We start from the raw sequence: 24,823 nt of genomic DNA, 5'->3' as shown, positions 1-24,823 counted from the left end.
TTTGAAGTTGGAGTGTATTCAATCTCTTTGTCCTGAATTGATCTATGTTCCTTCCATGGCTGCAAAGTGTTCCAAAACTATGTCGACAAGGCCCTTAGTGACATGGTTTAGTGGTGGACTTGGCAATCCCAGGCTAATGGTTGGACTTGATGATCTTAAAGGTCTTTTCCAACCTAAATGATTCTATGGTTTGCTTGGAAATAGCATGGTAGAGTGTAGAAGAGGAACAGAGTCAGACGCTTTTTTTTCTGAACACTACAAGTCCCAGTAGCTTTGTCCTGCTCCAGCCTCAGTTGCCTCAGGAAGGTCCAAGGACTCCATGTATTATTCTCCAGCATTACGGGCTCTGGCTTAAGGCCTGACACTGCTGAGCTGATGTCAGAGCCACTGCATACAGAGCCTACCCGAGGTCTACTGTTACTGAAAACAAATCCTGAGGAAAAACCTTGAGGTAAATCCAGACATCCAAATGGAAGAACACTAAAGCCAGTATACAGAGAATATTGGGTATTCCACTGCATTCAATTGCCACAAGAAAATGTCATAAGCATGATTTTCTTCAGAATCAACCTGCAAATTTAAGTCTTGGACAGTGAGCGTTTCTTTTTTGTTCCAATAAAGAACAATAGATTCTAGGGGGCTTTTGTGAAGAAAGAAGAAAACACATCCTGGCTCTCTGAGTTGTTTGGTATTTAAAAACAAGGTCAAAATGAAGTTAAAAGATTTCCAGTTTTATTTTGAAAAACATTTATTTCACCAATTTAGTTATTTATTTGAAGTCTTGTACCTGAAGATGTACAATGAATCACCCACTTGGAGTTAAATTCACTTGTGTATCTATGTTCAGCCTCCTCCTAGAGAAATGTTATGGCCTAAATAAGTGGTCGATGAGGTGGGTGAGGAACTGGCTGACATGCTGCACCAGAGAGTGGTGGCAAATAGCTCCTTTTCAAACTGGCAACCTGTCACTAGTGGAGTCCCCCAATGATCAATATTGGGCTCACTGCTGTTCAGTATCTTCATAAGTGATCTGGAAGATGGGATCAAGTGTAACCTGACCAAGTCTGCTGGCAGTACAAAACTGACTGGGGAAGTGGACACATTGGAAAGGAGAGCCACGCTGCAGAATGACCGGGATAGGCTGGAAGAGTGGGATAACAAAAACCTAAGTTCTTGTTCAGCAAGGACTAGTGTAGAAGTCTTGGCACCTGGGAGAACATAATCCAGGACTGCAGCAAAGACTGGGATCTACCTGGCTGAGAGCAGCTCTGTGGAAAAGGACCTGGGCATCCTGGTTGAAAACAAGCTTAACAGGAGTGAACAGTGTGCAGCTGTGGCAAAGAAAGCCAATAGAGTGCTGGGGGACATCAACAAGGGCATCAGCAGCAGAGATAAAGATGTCATTATCCCATGCTACTCAATGCTTGTCAGGCCACACCTGGAATACAGGGCTCAGGTTTTGTCCCTGCTATACAAAAAGATGTGGATGGGCTGGAGAGGGTCCAGAGAAAGGCCACAAAAATGATAGAAGGACTAGGAAGCCATATTAGAAAAGGTTGAGAGAACTTGTTTTGTTCAGCCTTGAAAAAAGGAGGCCCGGGAGACTTTATCACCATGTTCCAGTGTTTAAAGGGTGGCTACAACGAAAGTGTAGACACTGTTTTACAAAGAGTCACATGGAAAAGAGGAGAGGTGATGGGCACAAGTTACTCCTGGGAAGGTTCAGGTTGGACACAAGAGGAAAATTCTTCACAAGGAGAACAATCAGCCATTGGAATAATCTCCCTAGCCATGTAGTGGATTCCCCAATGTTGGATATTTTTAAGATTCAGCTGGACAGAGTGCTGCCATCTTGTCTGGAACATGCTTTTGCCACGAACAATTGGACCAGATGATCCTTTCCAACCTGGTATTCTATGATTCTTTTCTTACAAAACTGGAGATCTCCATTTACAGGTTCAAGGCATCAACATTAAGTACTGGCAATGTGGATGTGAGTGAACATGTTGCTTATTCTCCGCAACAAGCTAATTACTGCTAAAAAATTGATGAAAATCTGAGGACCATAGATGTTTGCTGAAGTGATCTCTGGAGGTTTTCCTTCTTCCTTTCTTGCTCTTCTTACTCTTTTTGCAACTAACTGAAAACTGTCTCTGTAGGCTTTTTTCTATTTTCCTTCCAGCTTACTGAAACTCCTTTTCCTTAACGTTACTTTGATAAAGACTCCACTGCTTTAATATGTAATTTTCATTGCAACTTTCATTGCTGCAATTAAGTGGCTAATTGAACAGTTTATAATGTGTATGCCTAATTGCTTCTGCGAGAGGTTAACTGTGGAAGGCATAGAAAATTAAAACACAAAATGTTGCCTATGCTAGCTTTTACTAAGGCCTCAGAGATTTTGTTTACCTTGCTGTTTATGGGCAGTGAAATACCAGAAGCTGTTTTAATATGAAACTTCCTTTGATATTGAATCTTAGATGCCAACAGTGTAATATGCCATAGGTTAAAAAGCTTCCATGAAACAGAAGTTAGAAAATATATTTGGAGTTTGTGGTCCAATCTGCAGTAAAAGATGTAAGAATACAGTTAATCTTTTGTTTTCCTGCTGATCATTCAAAAAATATAGAGAAACAATTTGGATTTTTTGGATTGCCTTTAATAAAAATAGAGCAAAACTGCTACTGGGCTCTAAGAATACTTCCAATGAGTTTTCCCCAGAATAAATAGAATTTCAATCTGTTTTTGTTACCTATAATAATACACATGCTTTGGAACAGATTTTATGCCAAAAATATAGTAAAGTACTGGTAAAATAGAAGGGTGTTTCCAGCTGTTCCCTGGACTGTGTACTGAGTGAAATGGAAAGCAGCACAATGTAAGATCAAATCTAACAGAAACTTAGAAAATTGTAGACTTCTAAAGTATATCTTCAGTTAACAATTTTTTTTTTAATTGGTGATTTTATAAAATAAATTATTATTCTTAAAATAACGTGATAATTATTTTATCATACAGATTGTGTCTATGATAGAGCTACAGCAGAATAAGAAGAGAAGCAATAATGTGACTGTAGGAAGAAACTTTCTTGCTTGTTTTTGAAACTATTTATAAGTAAATATTGTTGACTGAAAAAAAGAAAAAGCTGTATTTACAAGATGTGTAGGGAAATGTTGCAGTTGGCAACTCTGTTTTCAGGCAGCTGGGGTTGTAAATGTGTTCTCTGCATACCTTCTCACTTTATTGTCACCCAGTGGTAAAAAAAAAAATAAAATAGCTTTTTTGAGCAGTCTCTGTTGACTGTATAATACTGCTGCTACAAAGGAACATTTCTTGTATTGACATTCTTCTGTTGTCTGTTTAAACTGCTACCCTCCCCTATTTCTTTACCTTCTGAAATTTACCTCTTTCCCCTTTCTAAATGATATTCACTTTTCCTTCTGTCATCTGCTTGATGACAGGCCCTGTACATTTTTGGGCTTGTCCTGGTTTTTACTGTTATTCTCTTCTATACTGAAGGGAGACCTTGATGTTAATGATGCACACAAATATTCTTCATGTTTCTAAAACTGAATGCTGACCCAGGGAGGTGTCTGTGTTAGTTGTGATGTGCAAGGCTGTATTCTACAGATATTGCAGAATTTCAACAGTCCAAATGGTCTGCAAGTCTATATAGGCATCTTTCCTTTTATTGCACATAAATGTTCTATGAGCTTCCAGTCTACCAATGTTTTTTGTACTGTATTTGAATTTTTTCTACCTCCATTAACTTTAATGTGTGCTTTTTCCAGGATTTAACAACTCTGAACGCACATGCGACAAAGAGTTCATAATACGCAGAGCAGCCACAAATCGCGTCCTAAATGTCTTGCGCCACTGGGTGTCCAAGCATTCTCAGGTATTCTTCTGTTGCACTTTTCTCCTTTCCAGCTGTAATACGTTTATGTTCTCCCTACTAAATATTTTAGGCTGCTGTATAGTGTTGTGAAAGTCAAACAGTCTGAAAAGTCAGTGCTGTAAAAGCGATACGGAGAATTTAGCTTGTAAAAACACACTGTTAAGCAAGTGAGGAATCCTTCATCTAGCCTTGCAAATACCCAGTTACAACATTATTGCTGGTAACACTCCATTTGAATGCTTTACTGTTATAATGTGTGTTGAAATACATAATGGGCAGGTTGAATTAATCTTTCAGATTGTCAGTGTCCATGCTACTGGCAGCTTAGTTCAGTTAGACCGTGTTAAAATGCTGGTATTTGCATACAGGTATTTATTTATTTGTTGTGAAATCTGGGAAGAGTCACCAGACTTTCTACAACCATGACAGGACTGTGGGTCTGATACATAATCATAAAACTGTGTTGGCAGAGGAGAAGGGGTGAAGAAATCTGAGCAGCTAGCAGAATTTCATAGATAGAAATGTCCTTTAAGGTGCCAGGTGAGAGGAAGGATGGGGGGAAGGTCAGGAGGAAGGTCAGGAGGTCGGAAGGGGAGGAGAAAGGAGGAAAGAGGAGAAAGGAGGAGAGAGGAGAGAGAAGGGGGGAGAGAGAAGAGGGGAAGAGAAGAGACGGGTGGCGGGGGGAAGAGAAGGGAGGGGAGGGGAGGGGACGAGAGGGAAGGGAAGGGAAGGGAAGGGAAGGGAAGGGAAGGGAAGGGAAGGGAAGGGAAGGGAAGGGAAGGGAAGGGAAGGGAAGGGAAGGGAAGGGAAAGGGGAAAAAGGAAAGGAGGAGGAAAAGGTGGTGAGAGGGAGAGAGGGAGAAGCAGAGGAAGGGAGAGAAGGAGGGAGGGAGGGAGGGACAGAGGGAGGGAAGGAGGAAGGAAGAAAGGAAAGAAGAAAGGAGGGAGGGAAAGAGAAAGAGCACTCTGGAAGCAAATGAAAGATTTTTGCATGCCTTGGATAGAAGGGTACTTCACGGTAATTATACTGATTTGGCACTACATGATAATAATCAAGAACACTTGGTCTAAAAAGGGTTTATTGCACAGCTAACTGCAGCAATGTCAAACTGTCCTATGTCAAACACAATCCCCTTTTTTCCGTGTAATGGGTGTAATTTTCATAGAGGTTAACTTTGCTAGGGAATGAAGTCAGTAAGAAATGCGTAAATGGGAAAATTTGTGTTGTGGTTGTGAAATTGGTTGTGTTTGAAAAGCTGAACAGTCCAGAAGAGATTAATAAAACCTCTCTTGGTGTCATGGGAATGATTAAACATTTTGAGTTATTGGAAGCAGCCTATGTACACCAAGTTTTCTTTGACCTTGTTAATTGAAAATCATCTCATGGCAAAATCTTGAGCTGTAATGGGAACATAAGTCTGTTATTATTATTCTGTGTTATGATAGTGTACAGTACATGTTTAACATGTCCCTGCCACAGTTCATATTAAGTAATTGCTAGGAGTTGAGATTCTGTGCTAATTAAAAGACAGTTAATTAATGTGATTGTGAAAACATTAGGAGTCATCAGAATTTTGCTGATATTAAGGAACTGTCTACAACTGCTTAGGTGGAAGATTACATTTCGGAGCCTGACTGAGATGTGATGATTCTTTATCATAAACACAGAGTAACTGTGAAGAGTGCAAGCACACTCTGTCATTGTAGCAGTTTACCAAAAATACACTTTCTCTCCTTAAAAATACACGTATTCTCTGTTTCCATTTCAAAAGTACCCATGATATGCAAAGATATAATATTGTCCTGGATACTTTTGCACCTACTTTTGCAGAATGTTTACAGTTAGTAGTCTTACAGAAATACTAAGAGGACAAAGATAATGAGTAATAGTTCAACACTGGGCGTCTTCAAAGTGGAAGCTGAGTGTTGAAGTTATCACCTGGACTCCCAAGTCTCTCACTGCCTTTTGTTTTTTCCGTGGCAAGGGTGGCAGATTTTGGTTCTCTAGCAATCTTAATCCAGTATTCCAATGTAGCAAATGTTTTAAAATGCATGGACTTTGGCACAGAAAGTAGCAAATGCTACAGCAACAGAGCATGTAATCAGCTTTTTGTGTTGTTTACTGGTGAGACTAGGGAAAGAGAAAGGACAGAAGACCTAAGCAAACCAGATATGACTGACTAGTTTCTGCCAAAAAAACGTGGGACTGCTTTAAGGAAGACAAGTAAAGAATTGCTGGCTGGCCAAATATTATGAAATACTGGCAGTAAAGATCTGGGAGAGCAGTAGCTCAGAGCCTCATTTTATAGTAACAACACAAACTGCAAGCCAGAGAACCTTTAGCTAGCAGTGTCTGGTGAAGAAATGCTTATTAGATTTCGAAAGTGTCAAAATAATATAAGCATCAAAAATTCAATGAGATCAACAGAAGTACCAAAAACTTCACTGCATTTTAAGATATTTGAATCATTCTCTGACCACTTAGCAACCTGGTCTAATGGAAGGTGTCCCTGCCCATGGTAGGGAGTTGGAACTGGATGCGCTTTAAGGTCCCTTCCAACCCAAACCGTTCTATGATACTGTGATTCTGTGATTGGTACATTTGAGACATTCTTCATCTTCAGCAGCAGCCAAGGGCAGGTTTTATTCCCTTAGTAAAAAAACCAAAACCAAAACCAAAACAAAAAACCCAACCCAACCAAAACAAAAACCAACCAACCAACAACCAAAAAAACCCCAAAACAAACAAACAAACAAAAAAAAGGAATAAAACCCACAAAATAAAATAAGGTGATCTTTGCAAAAATAAACATACAATTCTGTATGCTTTGCTGATACTGTTTTCTCTCTACTTAACTTTGAATTTGCTTTTGCTGTAAAAACTTCCAGAACCAAATAGGCAATTTCTGCCCTCTGTGGGAGCAGCTTCTCCCACTCTGTGGTAGACTGTGCTCCTTGTGGTGTGCCTGAGATCCATGTGGTCATTGCTACCCTGCACTACTATAAGAGGTGACCTGCTAAACAGATTTTTTCAGCCAAAATGCTATTTCCTTGTTATTAAATGTAAAGAGAAGCTAAGACATTAGATGGGGATTTCTTTAGTTCTCTTTATACTGTGTGAGATGCTACTGCAGACATGCTTCACACTGCAGCATGTGAATAATTCTGCAGCATAGCGAACTCTGTTTTGGTGCTCTCTGATTCACCAGTGACAGTCAATTCTCTACAAGTTATTTGTCTGCCTGAATTATTGTACAGATGTATTGTGCTGTAGTGCCCAGAACACAGTCCCATGAGAGCGTGCCATGTATCATAAATGTATGCAACATAAAGAGACTAACATGCAACCACCTGTTAAAAAGTGCTTTTACATATATTATCCCACTTAGTTATTCCCTACCCTCCATCACTCCCTCTGGATCCCTTTGGCTTGCTTCAGTGTGCTGCTCTCAAGTGTATAATAACATGGGTCAGTGTTAGTGCATGAACTGAGGGACAGAGGAACGATCCAAATAAATGGTTCAGAGCCTTGTGTTTACTCACTTTTTTCTACCAAATCCTTGGCAAGGGTCTGTAGGGTCTTTCCTCTGCTAGGTTATGGAATTAATTAGCTACCTCCAGTATCTTGCAATTGTGTCAAAACCACAGTTGTGTATGGTTTAGGGTTGGGGTTTTTTAAAGCACGTTTTTTAAAATTTACTGAGTGTGAACAGTATTTAATATCTAACCTTGCCTCTTGTTTGTGGCTAGAAAACAGAATCATTAAAATGAACAATTCAGCCTATTCGGAGAGGATGTGCCTTCATAATGTGGTTTTGTTATCTTGAAATCACACTAAACAACACTTAGAAGAAAGATTCATTATTTTTAAAACTTGGGTCATACTCTGTGGGAGCCTCACTTAAATTCCAAGTAAATATATAGTGCTAATGCCAGATCTGCAGCCCTTTCAGGAGAGCAGAATGACCTAAATAATGTCTCCAGGTGCTCCCAAGTGCACAGGTAAAAATTTGGAAAAAAAAAGCCTCCTCACATAATGTGATACATATCACATACTTTTTGGTTTTACTCCACTGAGCAAGAGGAATCAAACCTGTATTGCTCATCAGCCAAAATCAGCATAGTGTGAAAGATGGTTCTTTTAGGTTTTCCAGGGGTTTTTATTTATATGTTTTGTTCTTTTCATTCCTTATCCCTCCTCTTTTTCTCCCTATTCTGTCTTTTTCATTCAGCCACCTGCAAGCCAACAAAGCTTTTTTTTCCCCCCCAAAAAAAAGGATAATAGCAGAATGTTTACAATTCATTTTAAAACGTAATTGAGAGGAACAGCATAAGACTTTCCTGTTGTAAACAATGAAAACACAAATGATGAGGCAGACAGTCATGGTGAAGACAGGAGTGTTGATGGGAACAGAAAGGGCTTGTGAGGATAAAACTCCCACTGACTGCTGCAGAGATGGAAAAATAGGAAGGGAAAAGGAAGCCAAAAGGAGAAGGTCTCTGTATGATTTTCATTATCCTAGTGAGGTCTTGCAGCCTCCTTTGCTTAATAATACTTTCTTGTCTTTTATCTAAACACTTTATGTTACAAAATTGAGCTTTCTGCTTCTGTGGCAAGCAGATTGAAATGGAGCTTGTCCAAGGAGAAAGCTTTCGCATCTGCTGATGAAGAAAGAGAAACTGGCTTCTCCAGACTTCCCAGTTCTGAATGACAGCTGGGTGCTTGTTCCCCTTGGCTTCTTTGAAGATCTCAGCTGGAATGAATTGGCAAATCTTAACTATCTTACAAACTAGATGGCTGCCAGACAGTATCAGTGAGTTAGGGACTTGCCACAAGACCTGGGGAGCAGACCATGGGTTGAATTTGAGAGTACTAGTCGTGATCTTGATGCCTGTCTTGCTTCAGATACTACCATATGACTACCAGTCATTTTCTTGTTCATGCTGACAAAGCTGTCTTGGGTTTTCAACAGAAGGTTTTGCAGATGTACTTATCGGTAGCACTTGGGGATTATGTTGGACACCTGTATACTGAGAATTGTCCAAGCAAACATGATTTCAGTTAGTTAAAAATAGTTTTAGTGCATATGAATTGGCCAGTTCCATTTTGTACACTGGAATACAAAATAAGATAAAAATTCCTTTACATGGGTTCCACTTGGCTCATGTTTAAAGGCGTAAAGTAATGAAAAAGCCAGGCTGAACGGAGCAACCTGGTCTAGTAGATGATGTCGCTGCCTGTGGCAGAGGGTTGGAACTGGATGAGCTTTAAGGTCCCTTCCAACCCAAACCACGCTATGATTCTATGATTCTATGAATACGATGCCTGGCAAAGTTACAGTGTTTATGGTAGAAATGTGAACAATTATGCCACACTTACTGTATGATAGCAAGATGTGCTGTATTTTAATACATTTCAAATAAATCCCTAGGATCCGTGGCCTCTGCCTTGAAACAGCAAAAGAATTTCTGGAGTCCTTTCTGGAATAAGCAGACATCATGATACAAATTGTGAACTGAAGAAACAGAGAGGTTTCCCCAGAGAGGCAGAGCAAGGGAACCCTGAGTGAACCTTCCAGTGTGCCATTGGTCACTTAGCAAAGAAATCCAGTTTGCATAAACTTATGCCCTTTGCAAAATACAGTTATGCTTTGAATAGTAATGCACTTAATTGCTGCTATGCTCTGCCTGGATGTCGCAGAAGTGTAAGGGTTTGTTATACCATGACCCTCCAGGGAATGTGATTCACCCCCAGAACAGTAGCCAAGCTTGCAGTCAAACTAATTAGCAATACTCTGCACCCACTTCTGCTGGAGCCTGGCAGGTCCTTCTTCACTGAGGTCTTTCTGAAAAGCTCTTCAATGTATTACATCCCAGGTCTTACAGGCAGGGATGTCACATTTCTTACCTGCTCTGAACACTTTAATCTGATGATACATAATGGCTAGATTCGTAACTACAGGATTACACAGTGCTTGGATAAGGAGAGGTTTGTATTGTATGTGCCAGGAGTTACTCAGTCATAGCTGTTAACATAGCTTGTACTTTTAACCTGTTTATATTCCATCAGGAGTGACAAGCTAATGCTGATACTGTAGAATCAGAACTTGCACTCTTCCCCGAATGATGTCTCTTTGCGCTTGAAACTAACTGAAAGACAAAGCTGTTATTCTTTGCTTGCTTCTTGAAGAAAGCCAGACTTACTTCGAGTTCAGGGATGAATTTTCCTGAGAGCCAGTTATCATATCTTTTCTCTCTGCCTTCCTCTTCTGTAAATGTTTTGTGGCCAGTGAATTTATAAACATTTCTCTCAGCACAATTGGATGTGATGGTTGAAGTGTGCTTTTATGCTGGAAAATTAAATATTGTTGTAGGGGACTGCAACACTGGAGTAACTTCAGTTAACTCTGATAGAGTTTGATCCGCTGTGTACGAGATTAAGAGCCACTCCACTGATGCCATTGAAATAATTATCTGTTTACACTTTGGCAAGACAGAGGAGATATTAAAATCATAGGGCAAACCCTAGCTATTTAAAAATATTCCAAATTCCTTATAAACAGTCTTTCATTATATCTCTCTCCCCTCCTGCCCCTTCCTTCCCTCCCTCCAGTGTTTTCTGTAGTTCTTATAACTTACGAACTCAAATATAAATTAGGTTCTCAGGTTTTAGCTCCCTTTTGTTTGTCTGTGTTATTCAATGTTTCCTCACATTGTTTAAATGAAGAATGTTTCCTATCACTTAGGAAGATTTAAAGAAAGAGAGAAGGAAAAGCTTTTGGGGTTTCAGTGAGCCCATGGCAAAACTTGAAGATTATATTCTATTATATTGTATAAATCACCAATAGCAAATCTACATATTTCTAGTTGTACCTCATCAGCATAGCTAAATTTTATTTTTCTTGCTTTCTGCTGCCTCTACTGCAGCCTCTTTTCTTCTGGCCAGTGACTTCAAATCCATCATTCCCTCTTTTTTTTTTTCTTTTCCTCTGCTGGAATAGGTTGCTTCTGAAGCACTTCTCATACTACATGACTTTCCTAGCTCCTCCTGGCAAGGAAATGTGCTTGCGCATATGAAGAGAACGTTGCTGTCTAATGCTGTGCATGAGAGAGGTCAACAGGCTGGTTATGAGTCTGCTTAGACCGTAATCATGCTGACTTTAGTGCACTGTAGTTACAAAGGAGGCTCTTGCTTTCATAGTGCAGGAGGATGTCAGCAAAATTAATACATTTCTGTCTCTTGCTGCAGACTTCTACTGCTGGAAACTTTATTAAGTGGTACTGAACATGGTGTGCACTGATTTTGATCGGTTGGGAACTGCACACCTTCTATTCTTATCCTAGGTGTCTCTAAGGCAGACCTTTTACATAACTCATCAGCTGTCATTTTTTCTATATCTGCACATTTACAGTGGCAGGTAGAGAATTTTACGGAACATTTTACCTAACATGCTAAATGAGGATGTTAGAGTTGGATACCTCTTCTGTTCATTTATGATATTTTTGTAGCACAACTAGCAAAGATACGAAACTTCTTTTATGTAGCATTCACCATCAAGCTGTAGGAGAGACAACGCTAAATTAATTACACTTGCTGCTTAAGCTTGTGCAGACTCAAGGTTTCTCTTTTAGCTAAATTTTGATGGTTTCATATTCCAAATTTTTTTCTTTTTAAGATCACTGGAGCAAACAGTACTCTCATGTACTTCAGTTACATTCCTTGTGCTTTCAGTAATGAAATATTTCCAATTTCCATACCCTAAATAAACAAATAAAAATCTCTGTCTTCTTTTTGCAAACAGGCTAGAACAGTTCCTAAGGGAGTCATTTTGGACTATGGCTATAGAAAATGTGTTTTGTAAAACAAACACAATGCAGTACCCAGAACTATTTCTTGCTTGGCTTTGAGGGCTATACCTAATAACGCATCCAAAGCCTGATACTGCACAGCTTCATGTTCTCCAGTATTCTCTAATATGGACAAATATCACAAAAAAATCTGAGACATATTTTGGTTTAAAAATGTGAATTAGGTGTTGTCAAGGTGAGGAAACCTGAAGAATGAAAAGGGGATGCTTGTAACAGGAGAGAAATGCCCAGGGTGTTGCTGACACGAACATTTTGAGCTGACATGTCACATTATGGCTGTGACACCACCTTCTTTAATGAGCATGGATTCTTCTCCTCCTCTTAAACATTTCATCCCTTTTCCAAAACAAGCATCACTTTGTGACTTGGGGTGTGCTCTGATGCTCCCATATCCTCTCCATTGAAGCCTGTGGTGTGAGGACGTGTGTCTTCAACAGGGGTGGTTCTCCCCAGAGGCATGCATCTCCAGGAATCCTGTCAGTTCAGGAGCCTGTCGCAACAGAAGCATTGTAGCTGGTTCTTTGGGAAAATGAAATACGCAGCTCTTGCACAGAGGTGCCAAATAGTTCCCATTTTCAGTAATTTCATGGCTTGCGTTCCCATGGAAACAAGCAGAAGCTCGCCACAAACATGGTCCTGCTTGCAAGTAACTGTGGGTTATGAAGGAAGATCTGTGATGCACTAGATAACTGAAGGTTTGGGTTTAGTTTACTTACTGAAATGCTAGCTTTGAGCCAAATAGAAGCAATTTTGGAGTCTACTCCAAGACTTGCCTGCAAGTTCTCTCACGTTAAAGCTTGTATGTTGTTCTATTCTTTGATTTTCTTACCAACAGATCTGATTCCAGGAGACCTTGTAACAGTCTTCCGACATCTAAAAGGGGCTGACAAGAAAACTGGAGAGGGGCTTTTGACAAGGGCCTGTAGGGACAGGACAAGGGGAATGGCTTTAAAGTGGCAGAGGCAAGATTGAGATAAGATCTTAGGAAGAAGTTCTTGCCTGTGAGGGTGGTTGAGGCCCTGGCACAGGGTGCCCAGAAAAGCTGCGGCTGCCCCATCCCTGGCAGTGCTCAAGGCCAGGTTGGACGGGGCTTGGAGCAACCTGATCTAGTGGAAGGTGTCCCTGCCCGTGGCAGGGGGTTGGAAGTGGATGAGCTTTAAGGTCGTTTCCAACCCAAACCAGTCTGTGATTCCATGATTCTATGGTTGTTGTGTCTCATGCTCTTGAATTGCAGTCCTGTGTGATATATCAGTCTGCCTCAGAAGTAATTAAAATGCCAAAGCTCTTAAGTGCAGTGCCAGAGTGCTGTAGTCTGATTTATCAAGCTTATTAGGTTTAGTACTTCACTATGCAGAACAAAAAGCAGACCATTACTAAATGATGAGTATGAGATAAAAATACCAGAGTAGGAAGCAGAAAAACAGAGAAATCCAAGAAAACAGTGAAAAAAACCCCAGAACCCAAACCAAACAATAGCGTCTAGCCTCGCTAGGCAGTGGTGTCAGTATTGCAATTAAACTGTTTTTCTGATTTTATAGTCAGGATAAGAGAGAGCAAGGTATTTTGTAGGTATTGGTGAGATGGCAGTTCTTACTGCAGAGGAGAAAGATTAAGTGATTTCCGCATTTCTACACAGAAGATAAAGGTTGGAAAATGAGATAAATTACAGCCTTTCAGGGCTCATACCTTTGTGGCCTGTTCATTACAACAGTTTTCCAATTTTCTCTAAATCGTTTCAAAACTTACGGGGGGGGGGGGGGAAGGCAAAACACACAGATGTATATGTTTTCAGTTTTTTGATCAACATTGTTTAGACAAAAGGAAGTAAAATTGTTTTCCTTTGTAGGATTTTGAGCTGAACAACGAGCTGAAAATGAATGTGTTAAATTTGCTGGAAGAAGTTTTGAGAGACCCTGACCTTTTGCCACAAGAAAGAAAAGCTACTGCAAATATACTGAGGTAAGTAAGTTTCTAATAAGTTAGTGAGTTAACTATAACATGTGAAATAGTTAAGGGATCATGTATCATTGAATACACAGGGTTTGGTTTTTCTCCAGAGTATTTAATTTTGAAGGATTTTATTAGCTATAAAGTGTTTTATTCGCTATAAAACAGAGAGTGTTTTAAGATCCGTTCATAAGAACACTGTTATAGAAAATTCTGCTGCAGAACGGCTGGCAGCCATGGGTTCAGTCTGCTAAGCTCACGAAAGGCTGATGATAGCCTAGCATGTCATGACATCCTAATAAGACCATGTTTGCACTCTCCTTTGTGTTGACACCATGTCCAAAGTTCTTTGGGTAGCTTACAGAGAGGAATTCTTGTTTAATTAATGCCCTGAAGTAGAAGACCTTTAAGCTTCTGCATAACCAGGACTATTTAAATTAGGGTTAGAACACCTTATTTTGTTACTTAGGGTTGATATTACAGAGTTGAGTGTCCAGTCATGCCAAAAAGACAAATCTTTATATGCATTTATCAGTGAAAATAATTCCATCTACTAAGTGCAGATATTTTACAGACACCGATTTTCATGTAAATTGTTCCACATTACTAAGGAGCAGTGAACATTTAAAGACTAATCAGTTATTAAAATAAGATATGATTTAAAAACAAGATGAATCTGTGACATGCTTTGCAGTATTTGTGTAAGTATTCTGCAGGAAAACAACTAAGGGTGCAGTAAATGCTGTGTGTCTGAGTTTTCTAAGATCACTTGGCAGGTTTCTCCATCAGATACTTAGATGAAAAACAATGAGGGGAAACATGTTCAATTGAGGGGGAAAACATGTTCAATTGAGGGGGAAAACGTCAAAGGATAAGAAACAAAGATAAGTTCTTAATAAAAGCACTTAATCTCAATGGGATCCTACTTAAATTTCACATAAATAAAAATAAACCTCCATTTTAATAATACTGTGTGTGCTGTTATTCCAAGTAAAAATAGTGAGGTTTTTTCTTGTATTTCTGTGTAAGAAACACCAAGCAAGAAGAGCAAAAAGGGTTAGTGTAATGGGTTTTAATAATATGTGTGACAGCAAAGGTTCTATCAGATTGCTCACGGGGGGGAAATTACCTTAAGACCTTTAGCTTCTTAAAAAATATGAGAAAATAAACCTGGATTGGCTGTTCTGGCAGAGTAATGGAATAAATATATGGAACCTTGGTAATTATGTGTAAACTGTGCGTTGCCCCCATTTGCATGCTTTTACTGCTGTTCTATGAAATGGTAGGTATTGTTTGCCCTCTCTTCCCTTCTAGCACTTATTACTATCTGAGCACACTTTATATTCTAGTGACCACAGTTAATCAGATATTTACATTAAACATGTTTCAGAATTTTTCAAAAATTCAGACTGAATTTTTGACCACACTGTGAATTTGCACACTTTTTTTGGGGGGGGAGGGGGGGAGGGAGATGGATGTCCCACTTCCTTCAAAATTAGGCATGAAATTTAAGCCTCGGCTAACATTGCTGACCAAAAATCCTTTATTGCTCTTCAAGACTGGCAATGCTGCTAACATACCTGCATGCAAACAGCTTGTTTGTCAAATATTTCAATAGTATTTCAGCTACAATATTCAATATTATTCAACTGAAATATTCAATAATATTTCAACTACATTTCTATACTATTTCAATATTATTTCAGCACTAACTCCAATAAGCATCGATAACACAGTATTGCTGTCCATAGGGTTTGAAAAACAACTCTGTTCTGTTTTCCGTAGTACCATATTTCAGTAGCAGCTGAAATTACTCCTGTGTCCTATCCATATGTTTATTATATACACAAACTGCCCATAAACTTTCAAGTAAGAGTTATTGCATAAATAAACTTTCAGATAGAAGCTGTTGCATAAATAACACTTTCATAATTTAAGCTGTTGTTAAACTGCAGTCATCAGGACATCATAGTCTCTAAGTTTAAAATGTTATCTCATAAATCAGACTGTCTTATGCTGAGCAAAACTGCTCACTCACCAGACATACAGGAGGCAGTTATTTACCAGGCATGTCCATATGTGTTAACAGTTAGCTGGTAAAGAAATTAATTCTCCATGAGCAGGAACTGCTTCACTGACCTTGTGAGAAAGAGTGTATTGGAGCAATTCTGGCTTTGGACAAAAAAATCATTCAGCTGGGGTGAAATACACAAATGTGTGGTACATCTCACCTTTTCACTGAAAGGAGGTTCTTAAATCACGTCAGGAAAATGGGTTGTCAGGTAATTAGGCAAGCTTTCCAAGCTAAAAAAAGCACTGTAGTTACTTCCAGAAATATATACTCTGAACAATGCTATATAATCAACTAAGAAGAGCAAATTGTAGAATTTAAGGAATAATCTGCAGTTGAATGTAATTGTGTGAAACTGTGTGTCTGTGACAGTGACACAGGGGCACATATTCCTTTATTATTCCACAAGCCTTCGTTTTTATTGCACATTATTGAAATAGGAAGATTAATGAGCTTTGAAAAAAACCTGATCAGGTTGCTAGTCTTGGACCTGCTGTCCCGTGGAGACTGTAAACACAAACTTTTGTGAACCATCTCAGGTAACGGGCATCAAGCAGGAGTCCCTCTGATCCTCCAGTTTCTCAGCTTGTTAGTGGATTCAGAGGTGGAACCATCTCCAGACTGCTCTTTGAAATGTTAACTTTTTAATAATCCAAAATATAAAACTGAGGACTATTTTTTATCAGGAGGGTTTAGCTCTTCCGGCAGGTTGAAAAGGTCCTTGCTCAATTCTGGAACTGATTTCATGAAGAATGAGAAACGAAGAGAAGCAGAAGAGACAACATCTGCATGCCTACATCCTGTCTGACAATAGTTTTATGAACCCAGTTGGCAACCAGGTTTCTGTTGCCAGAAGAACAAAGTTTTTTCTGTAGTTGTGCTAAAAACAAAGATACTGCTTCATGTGCAAAAAGAAGACATGGTGACCTGGAAATGGTTCTTTCGCTGCCATTTTTGCCTAATGCCTCCCATGGTGCCGTGGGTCGTTGTAGGAGTAGGTCAAAGCAAACACTGAACATGCTCTTCCCTAAAATGGGAGAGTTCTGTTACTTGTCTCTGAAGATGACTCTTGTAGTAGGGACAACTAAGGCTATGTTCTTCTTCACCAGGAACTGCTAAGCTTTAAGCAAATGTTCCCATACTGCATGAAGACGTGAAGAGACACCATGTTCTACACCAGTATATCTCTCATATAATTGTTTTCTTGTTCTGCATCAGATTACAGATTTTCTATCGTTTACCAACATGGCAGATTACAGTCAATGTTCTGAATGTTAAGAGAAGGCCTGTAATGGAATAAAATAATTTCTTGTTCCTTGAACCACGCACAGGTTATAATGACAGTAAGGGGAAAGAGGTTTCCTCTCTATGTTGTCTTAGAAAAAATTCTTTGGTGGCTAACTGAAGCACCTAAGCATGAAACAAACTGTAGACATCTAATGAAGCACTTCTTCTAGAGTAACTGCCTATCATGAAGGAGATTCCACCCAAATTGTCTAAAGTTAGGTCTCTTGGCTGTTCCTCCAGAGATCATAGAAGATACTTTTCTTTCTCAGACAATTACAAAACACAGGCAGTGACTTGCAGAGGATGTGAATCCCACCCTGGATGTCCTAATGGTATCTAGAATCTTCTTTGTTATAGAAATGTGTAGAGGTGCTCCAGATACTGTGTTCTTCTTTTGGTTCACGTACCAATTTCTGGTTTGGAGAAATGCTGCTCAGTCCACCATCACCACATACCCGCCTCCTTGGAAATACATTGTCTTTTTGGTTTTCTTCTAGATGGAGGGCTTCCATCTAATACTACTTAAAGAAGAAGTATGTTACCCACTTAAAACCTAAGGGCTTTTTTACTTTTATTAGAAATCAACTTGAATATTTTCAACAGCATGTTTTCTACGTGAAAGCACAGATTTGTCATAACTAGAAGTTTTGATGAAACATCAATTCAGAGGGCTTCTCTGGGACGGGATGAAAATGGGAAGGAGGGGTCAGCCAGTTGACATGCCCCTCATGAAAATAGCAATTCACCCAATTGCTTGGTGAGTGTCATAGAATAGGCTTTTTAGTTGTTCTGAAGAGATGCTTGGTGCAGGCTTTTAGATTTAAAAGGCCTTGGCATATTGAGACATGTAGTCTATCAGAATTCTGGTTTGCCAGTCAACCCTCAGTCTTGACTTCCCTGCATTTCAGTTTTCACAGTCTACTCTCGACTCTGAAAATTAGAAGAATTCAGAGTGAGGTCAGGAAGAGCATTTCTTATAATAAATTCAATGTTCAAACACTTGTGAAAGAAAGTTCGTGCTTTCTGAGCCTACGTATGGGTATGTTCCATGGACTGTGTACTTGAAGGATATTGCGTATAAATGTCTCTTTTTACAAACTGAATGTATGGGTGCATATGTGCATATAAATTTCTTGGGAAGTCAGTCCCTTTGTTAGCAGAGATTAGAGAAGGAGAAGAAGTTGGTTTGTATTCTGGAGATTATATGGTCAGCTCTGGGAAAGACTCTGTATAGAATATGAATGGCAAGGAAAGTGTTTATGAGAGATACTGAGCTGCTTCATGCCTTCTTGAATCATCAGCAGAACAGCTGGTATTTCTTGCATGATGAGATTCTTGTTGAATGGACTGACAGGATTTCTCTGCAGGATAAAAAAGCTTCTTTTTATTAAATATCCGTTCTGAAAGCTAGGCAAACCTGCTGAAGTATGTTTTGCTTAAAATTTTACCAGTCTTATTTACGAACTCCTGAAATCTAGCTAAAATTTCATTGGTGATGAAGCAGTAAGGTGTGGAGTTCAGACTATACAGCAGTGAATAACTGATAAATAGTCCTATCTGTGGGGGGGGTGGGGGGGGGGAGAGGTGGTTCAAGAAACAGTTCCTCCTTTTTCTTCCTCAGAATAAATGTAAATGAAATCCAGAGATATGCAGATGTCAAAATTTGATGAATGACCAATTTTCTGCCTTGTATGATCTCACTAAACAATACATTTCAAGCTCTATAACTTACACCAGCTTTAAAAATATTCTTAAAATATCTTATGTACCATAAAGGAGTAAGGAGACAGATGTTAATATTTTCCACTAGAAAATTATTTTAATATTTGGACTGGCCAGACATGACCAGTTTAAGTGAGAGAGAGGTCTAATCTTAGCTGCTGACTCTAAGAATTAGAAACTTATTTCATATGTATTTACTTCCTTCATTTGTAAGTAAATACAAATGGAGGTGTCAACCCATTCAATCCTCCCTGACAGGGATACTGTTAAACAGTCCAGAAGAATCTCTCATTACCATTGCTTTCTGTCATAACTTTTTTCACTTGTATTACTGAATGCAAACCATGTACTTGCTACAAGTGAAATCTGCTAGTGGATTGTTGTCTGTATCCACACTCACAGCTCTTTGTGTGCGACACTGAATCAGAGAATCATAGAATGGTTTGGGCTGGAAAGGACCTTAAGATCATTTAGTTCCAACGCCCCTGCCATGGGCAGGGACACCTCACACTAAACCATGTTGCCCAAGGCTCTGTCCAGCCTGGCTTTGGGCAGCCCATTCCAGTGCCTCACCACCCTCACAGTAAAGAACTTCTTCCTTATATATAACCTAAATTTCTCCTGTTTAAGTTTGAAGCCATTACCCCTTGTCCTACCACTACAGTCCCTAATAAAGAGTCCCTCCCCAGCATCCATATAGGCCCCCTTCAGATATTGAAAGGCTGCTATGAGGTCTCCACGCAGCTGCCTTTTCTCCAGGCTGAACAGCCCCAACTTTCTTAGCCTGTCTTCATCTGGGAGGTGCTTTAGCCCTCTTATCATCCTCGTGGCCCTCCTCTGGACTCGCTCCAACAGCTCCATGTCCTTTTTATGTTGAGGACACCAGAACTGTACGCAGTACTCCAAGTGAGGTCTCACAAGAGCAGAGTAGAGGGGCAGGATCACCTCCTTCGACCTGCTGGTCACGCTTCTTTTGATGCAGCCCAGGATACGGTTGGCTTTCTGGGCTGCAAGCACACACTGCCGGCTCATGTTAAGCTTCTTATCTACCACCACCCCCAAGTCCGTCTCTGCAGGGCTGCTCCGAATCTCTTCTCCGCCCAACCTGTAGCTGTGCCTGGGATCGCCCCGACCCAGGTGTAGGACCTTGCGCTTGGCTTGGTTAAATTTCATAAGGTTGGTATCGGCCCACCTCACAAGCAGTGTGGTGCCAATAAACAAGAGCACTTCCCAATGAGTCACTCTTTTATGCATGCCCATGTTGCTGTCTTTTCTTCACTTCTCAAATGTTGGATTTTTTCAAACATTTCCCCAAAATATCATTTAGCATAGTAGTTTAAAAATCAGAGAAAAGGCTTGAGATGTAATTCTCCACCTTTAGGTTTCCTAAGATTATTCTGAATAGAGAGCATCTGATTACATGTTATTCTCACCGTGTTGTGTTTTTGCGTTGCCAGTCCAGTTCTTGAAAAGGGAATTTTAGTTTGTCCACCAAGCTTCTTTGCACTAAAGTCAAAGTAGGATAGATTTAGAAACCTTGTCACTGTAATCAGCATATATGTACAGTAGCTATTGTCATTGACCATTCTATAGTATATGCTGTTCTTAGCTCAGAGATTTTAAGCCTTTATGGCAATCATTTTACCTTACATTACTACTACTTTTACTTAGAACAAGACATCAGATTTTAGGTACCAGATTTATTTTATTATTTCTTTCAACCTCTTCAGCTGCACTCTTAAGATTTATTTTAGATAAACATGCTTGCCTATTTGGTTTTCTCAGAACCATAGGCAATTTTATTTATATAGAATGTTCTGCTACTTAATTTTTCAGGGCTCTTTCACAAGATGATCAAGATGATACCCATTTAAAAATAGAGAATATCATTCAGATGGTAAGTTCATCTTGAAATTTAAACATTAAATTAAATCCTCCTATAGAAATGTTGTGTGTTTAAGTCAATAAAATGTAGCACAACTGCAACTTTACAGTTGTGGACAGAAATACTGTTGTTTTATATCAGCAATGCACAGTTCAGTTTAGAGAAATTAAGACTGTCATAGATGAACAGGTTAAAACTTTAGGATTTGTATTTAAATCAAACAATGGAATAATGAAGGGAAAAAAAAGATACTTGCAAAGTGGTTATGTGAAAATTAATGCAGAATGCACAGACTCTATGTAGATAACCTATGTAGATACTCATGACTTGATATGTGTCTTTTTTACTGTGAGTTTCCAGTCTGAATATTTACCCTTATGTTGTTAGCAATTTTTCTTAGTTCTTATTTCTTTGTAGCAAGGAAGTCAATTACAACTCCATGTTGAAAGTTCATGTGAAGTTCTTAATACCCTGTGTTTTGAAATGTCTTTTGATGCAAAATGAGATCATTAAGTGTTCTCCTTCTTTTTGCAGTCAGATTGTCCAAAACCAGAGTGCTTTGAGACTTTGTCAGCCATGGAGCTTGCAGAGCAAATAACTCTTTTAGATCACATAGTTTTCCGAAGCATACCCTATGAGTAAGTGTTCTCCTACAAGTAACTGGAGTGAGTATGGTGGATGAGTTACTGACTGGCAGTGTTAGGCACGACACTGATATATGCTACCGGCAAAAAGATTTGCATACTTAACAGGATAATGTCCTTTGGCTGTTTCTGTCATTGCCTCTGATTCCGTGTAGTTTAATCATGTTTTGAAAGACTGAGTTCTTAGTTAAAAAAAAACCAACCCTCCAGTCTAAGGCTCTGAGCTAGTGAAGGGTGAACATAGTATGAAAGTGGTAAATTCATACATACAGCAGTTTAACATGCATATAACCATATCGTCTGACAAGAACATTTCAATAGGGTCACAATGCTGAAAATTAGAATGGGGGGATGGGGAAGGGGATTAAAAGAAAAATAGAGCTTCTTTATGATATTTACTGCTTTAGACAGCACTGAAAGTGATGGAATTGGTTTAAAGCTATGTTATTAGCTTCTAACAAAATGAGGTATACTTGAAATCCACTTAGGCTATGGTTGCAGACAGAGACTCTGTACTGTGTTTATTAAGGGCATTTTTGTTTGGTTTTTTTCTTTCCCTCAATATCTAGAGAGTTTCTTGGGCAGGGCTGGATGAAAATGGATAAAAATGAGAGAACGCCTTACATTATGAAAACTAGCCAACATTTTAATGATGTAAGTACTCTTAAATATACATTGCTTTCTAGGAGTCCTGTTAACACTGTCTATGACCTCAGGAACAAAAAAAATGTTTTTTTATTTTTACAATGTGATATAACTTCTCATGAAGTAATGACTATTACAGTCTTTTTGTGATTAACCTTTTAAATCAAAGCACATGAAGATTCTTGTTTTCAAGAATTGGTATTCAGCATTTCAATAGCAATTTAGTAGTGTTTTAAATGGTACTACAATGCACTTTTGCTTACAGAAGAATCTAAATTTTCTCCAGAGTGTGAAAATATAGCACTGATTCTATTTAATGAATGCCCTTTGTATCCTCAACCCTATCTTTGCTCATTTACCATTTTCCTTGAATTTTACTGAGAGTCTTCCCAATCAGTTTTGCTACTGTTGGCTTGGAGATACTCCCTTTTGCATTTCTTACCCTTTCATATCTTTATTCTCCCCTACTTCCCTACAACACTGTTCTCAATACACTTCCTCTGATTTTATTAAAAGCCATAAGTTCCATTGTGCATGAAGTTTTTCTGCCTTGTTGGTTTAACAATTATATGTTGAAAGGGTTGATATATTTAAATGTCCTAAATTTATTCCTTTTTGTTTGGCCAGATGAGTAACCTTGTTGCCTCCCAAATCATGAATTATGCTGATGTTAGCTCCCGGGCTAACTCAATTGAAAAGTGGGTAGCAGTAGCAGATATTTGTCGATGTATGCACAATTACAATGGTGTGTTAGAAATCACCTCCGCCTTGAACAGAAGTGCAATCTACAGACTTAAGAAAACTTGGGGTAAAGTATCCAAACAGGTAAGAAAAATAGGATTACAAGTAGGGTTTCTGGATTTTATTGGTCAACATGTTGCTCAGAGAATGTGTTGAGATAGTATTCCTCTCATAAATATTTCCACTTTTACATTACTCTATTTGTTTGAAGCACCAAGTGGTCTTGGTATGTCATGTCAAGGTCTTTTGTATTTCATTTATCCTTTTTTTTTCTTTTTAATATCATTAATTAAATATCTGTGGGAACAAACAGATTTCAATGGAATTAGCAAATGCCTAGGACTATGACTTGGGCCTGAAGTAATTAAATATATAAGAAAACTAAATCCAAATATTTTCAGATATATACATGCAGATGGTTATTAGCTAAGCTAAAGTCAGATCAGGTGCCTAAAATAGTAGCCAGTAGTAGCTCTGTTTTAAATGGTTTGGATAAATTTGTTGAATTACTTAAAACTCAGCTTCCTGCTATTAAAAAAAAAAAAAAAAAAAAAAAAAAGGTGAAAAAGGGAATATTTTAGTATGATGGAATAACCGAGCAAGGAAGTCAGTAGGACAGAGCAAATCACTTGTAAGTCAGGTAGTATTTGGACACAGAGTTTACTCCAGCTAATGGGAATATTTCAAGTTGCCCATTTTAGATCTGGCTAATTGACATGTAAGAGGTGGGCTTTTTTTGTTGCATTTCCTCCTCTGTGTTTTTGCTCTGTCTGCAACTTTTGCAAAGCACTAAAGCAGCCCAAGCAATGAAATCCACTTAAAATACATTCTGAATGTACTGCCTTCTCCAGTCAGCTTTTTCTCAGGTGTTTTATAGCTGGTGCTATCTTCTTTTGTTAAAAAATATGTTAAAAATCCTTTCAATGCAAAATGTTATATAAGTTTACCTTAAAAAAGTTTTATGTTTAGAATTTGTTTGGTTTTTAAACTTCTCAAATAAGAATAGTAATAATAAAAAAGTCAGATTAATGTTGTTGCACAGTTCCTCAGTACTTATTGGAAATGTAATCTGAGTGTTTCATCAGCCTGCTATTTAGAAGAAAAAAGAAGTGTCTGTTTCAGCCTACAGCTTTCTCTTAATTGGAACTTCAGTTTGAAAAACAACAAATTTCTCATGATTCTGTATATTATGTCAAGCATGAATTGACTGAAGAGGCGAATTTGTTTCACTTATAAAGTGACCAGGCTCTGATGATGCCCACTGAAAGTAATTTGTGTAAGACAGTAATATATTTTCAAATACATGTTCAGCTTTTAGCAGAAACTTGGAGGCAAAACCAGCTTAGTGCAAGCTGCAAGTTTGCAAGTAGACATCCTTTACTGTCACTAATTTCAGTAAATGCAGCTGAGGATTCTCAGCAACATGTAAGGTCAATTCCCTAATATTCTTGTATACCCAGTAAACTGAATTGCCATTAATTTAATGAACTTGTGTTTTTCCTGAATTTGCAGGCTAATAATATTAGCATAGACACAGGTTCTGTTGATCACTCACGAAAGTGATCCTAAAGGAAAAATCTTTAATACTGCATAACCTCCATTTTCAGAAATATACTGGGAACTACAACAAAGCAAAATTTATAACACCTATCTTATTACTTTTGAAAATGGGGTCAAATCCTAAGTGGATTACACCTTTTCTAAAATCTAATCCCAGTCATTAATGTGCAACAGCAATGACATTTGCAATTCGTTTTCTTTCTAGACAAAAGCTCTCATGGACAAGCTTCAGAAGACTGTATCATCTGAAGGAAGATTTAAAAACCTTAGAGAAATGCTCAAAAAGTATGCTTCCCTACAATATACAATTGTGTTTTGCTATAAGCAGTGGATAGTATATGTTAAAGATTAATTGGCTTTTATTAATCTTTAATAATTAATATAATATTGGATAATATTTTTACCTAGTAACTTCTTAAATTCTGATTTTGTTCTATTTGGCATCATTGTAGATAAATATAATATCTCCAGAGAATTACTGAAGCAGATTAAACTATTGTTCTGTGTGAATGTTGTTCCCTGTTGGGGTTTTTCTTACACTGATAAACTTTTTCA

General features: G+C 38.6%; 2 protein-coding genes across 4 annotated transcripts in view; both read left to right on the top strand.

Moving 5' to 3' along the window:
• ATP6AP1L (ATPase H+ transporting accessory protein 1 like) overlaps positions 1-24,823 on the top strand; it is a 756,678-nt gene that overhangs the window by 271,217 nt on the left and 460,638 nt on the right. The gene's annotated exons all lie outside the window — the stretch shown is intronic.
• RASGRF2 (Ras protein specific guanine nucleotide releasing factor 2) overlaps positions 1-24,823 on the top strand; it is a 137,276-nt gene that overhangs the window by 105,103 nt on the left and 7,350 nt on the right. For both annotated transcript variants that reach the window (XM_030470267.1, XM_030470266.1), the window contains exons 18-24: positions 3,792-3,898; positions 13,613-13,725; positions 20,630-20,690; positions 21,213-21,316; positions 21,892-21,976; positions 22,595-22,792; positions 24,474-24,553. In XM_030470267.1, the coding sequence (XP_030326127.1) occupies positions 3,792-3,898; positions 13,613-13,725; positions 20,630-20,690; positions 21,213-21,316; positions 21,892-21,976; positions 22,595-22,792; positions 24,474-24,553 (748 nt within the window). The remainder of the gene's footprint in view (positions 1-3,791; positions 3,899-13,612; positions 13,726-20,629; positions 20,691-21,212; positions 21,317-21,891; positions 21,977-22,594; positions 22,793-24,473; positions 24,554-24,823) is intronic.

Source organism: Strigops habroptila, chromosome Z (assembly GCF_004027225.2).
Source record: "Strigops habroptila isolate Jane chromosome Z, bStrHab1.2.pri, whole genome shotgun sequence".
Taxonomy (NCBI): domain Eukaryota; kingdom Metazoa; phylum Chordata; class Aves; order Psittaciformes; family Psittacidae; genus Strigops; species Strigops habroptila.
This window is presented reverse-complemented; position numbering and strand designations above follow the sequence as displayed.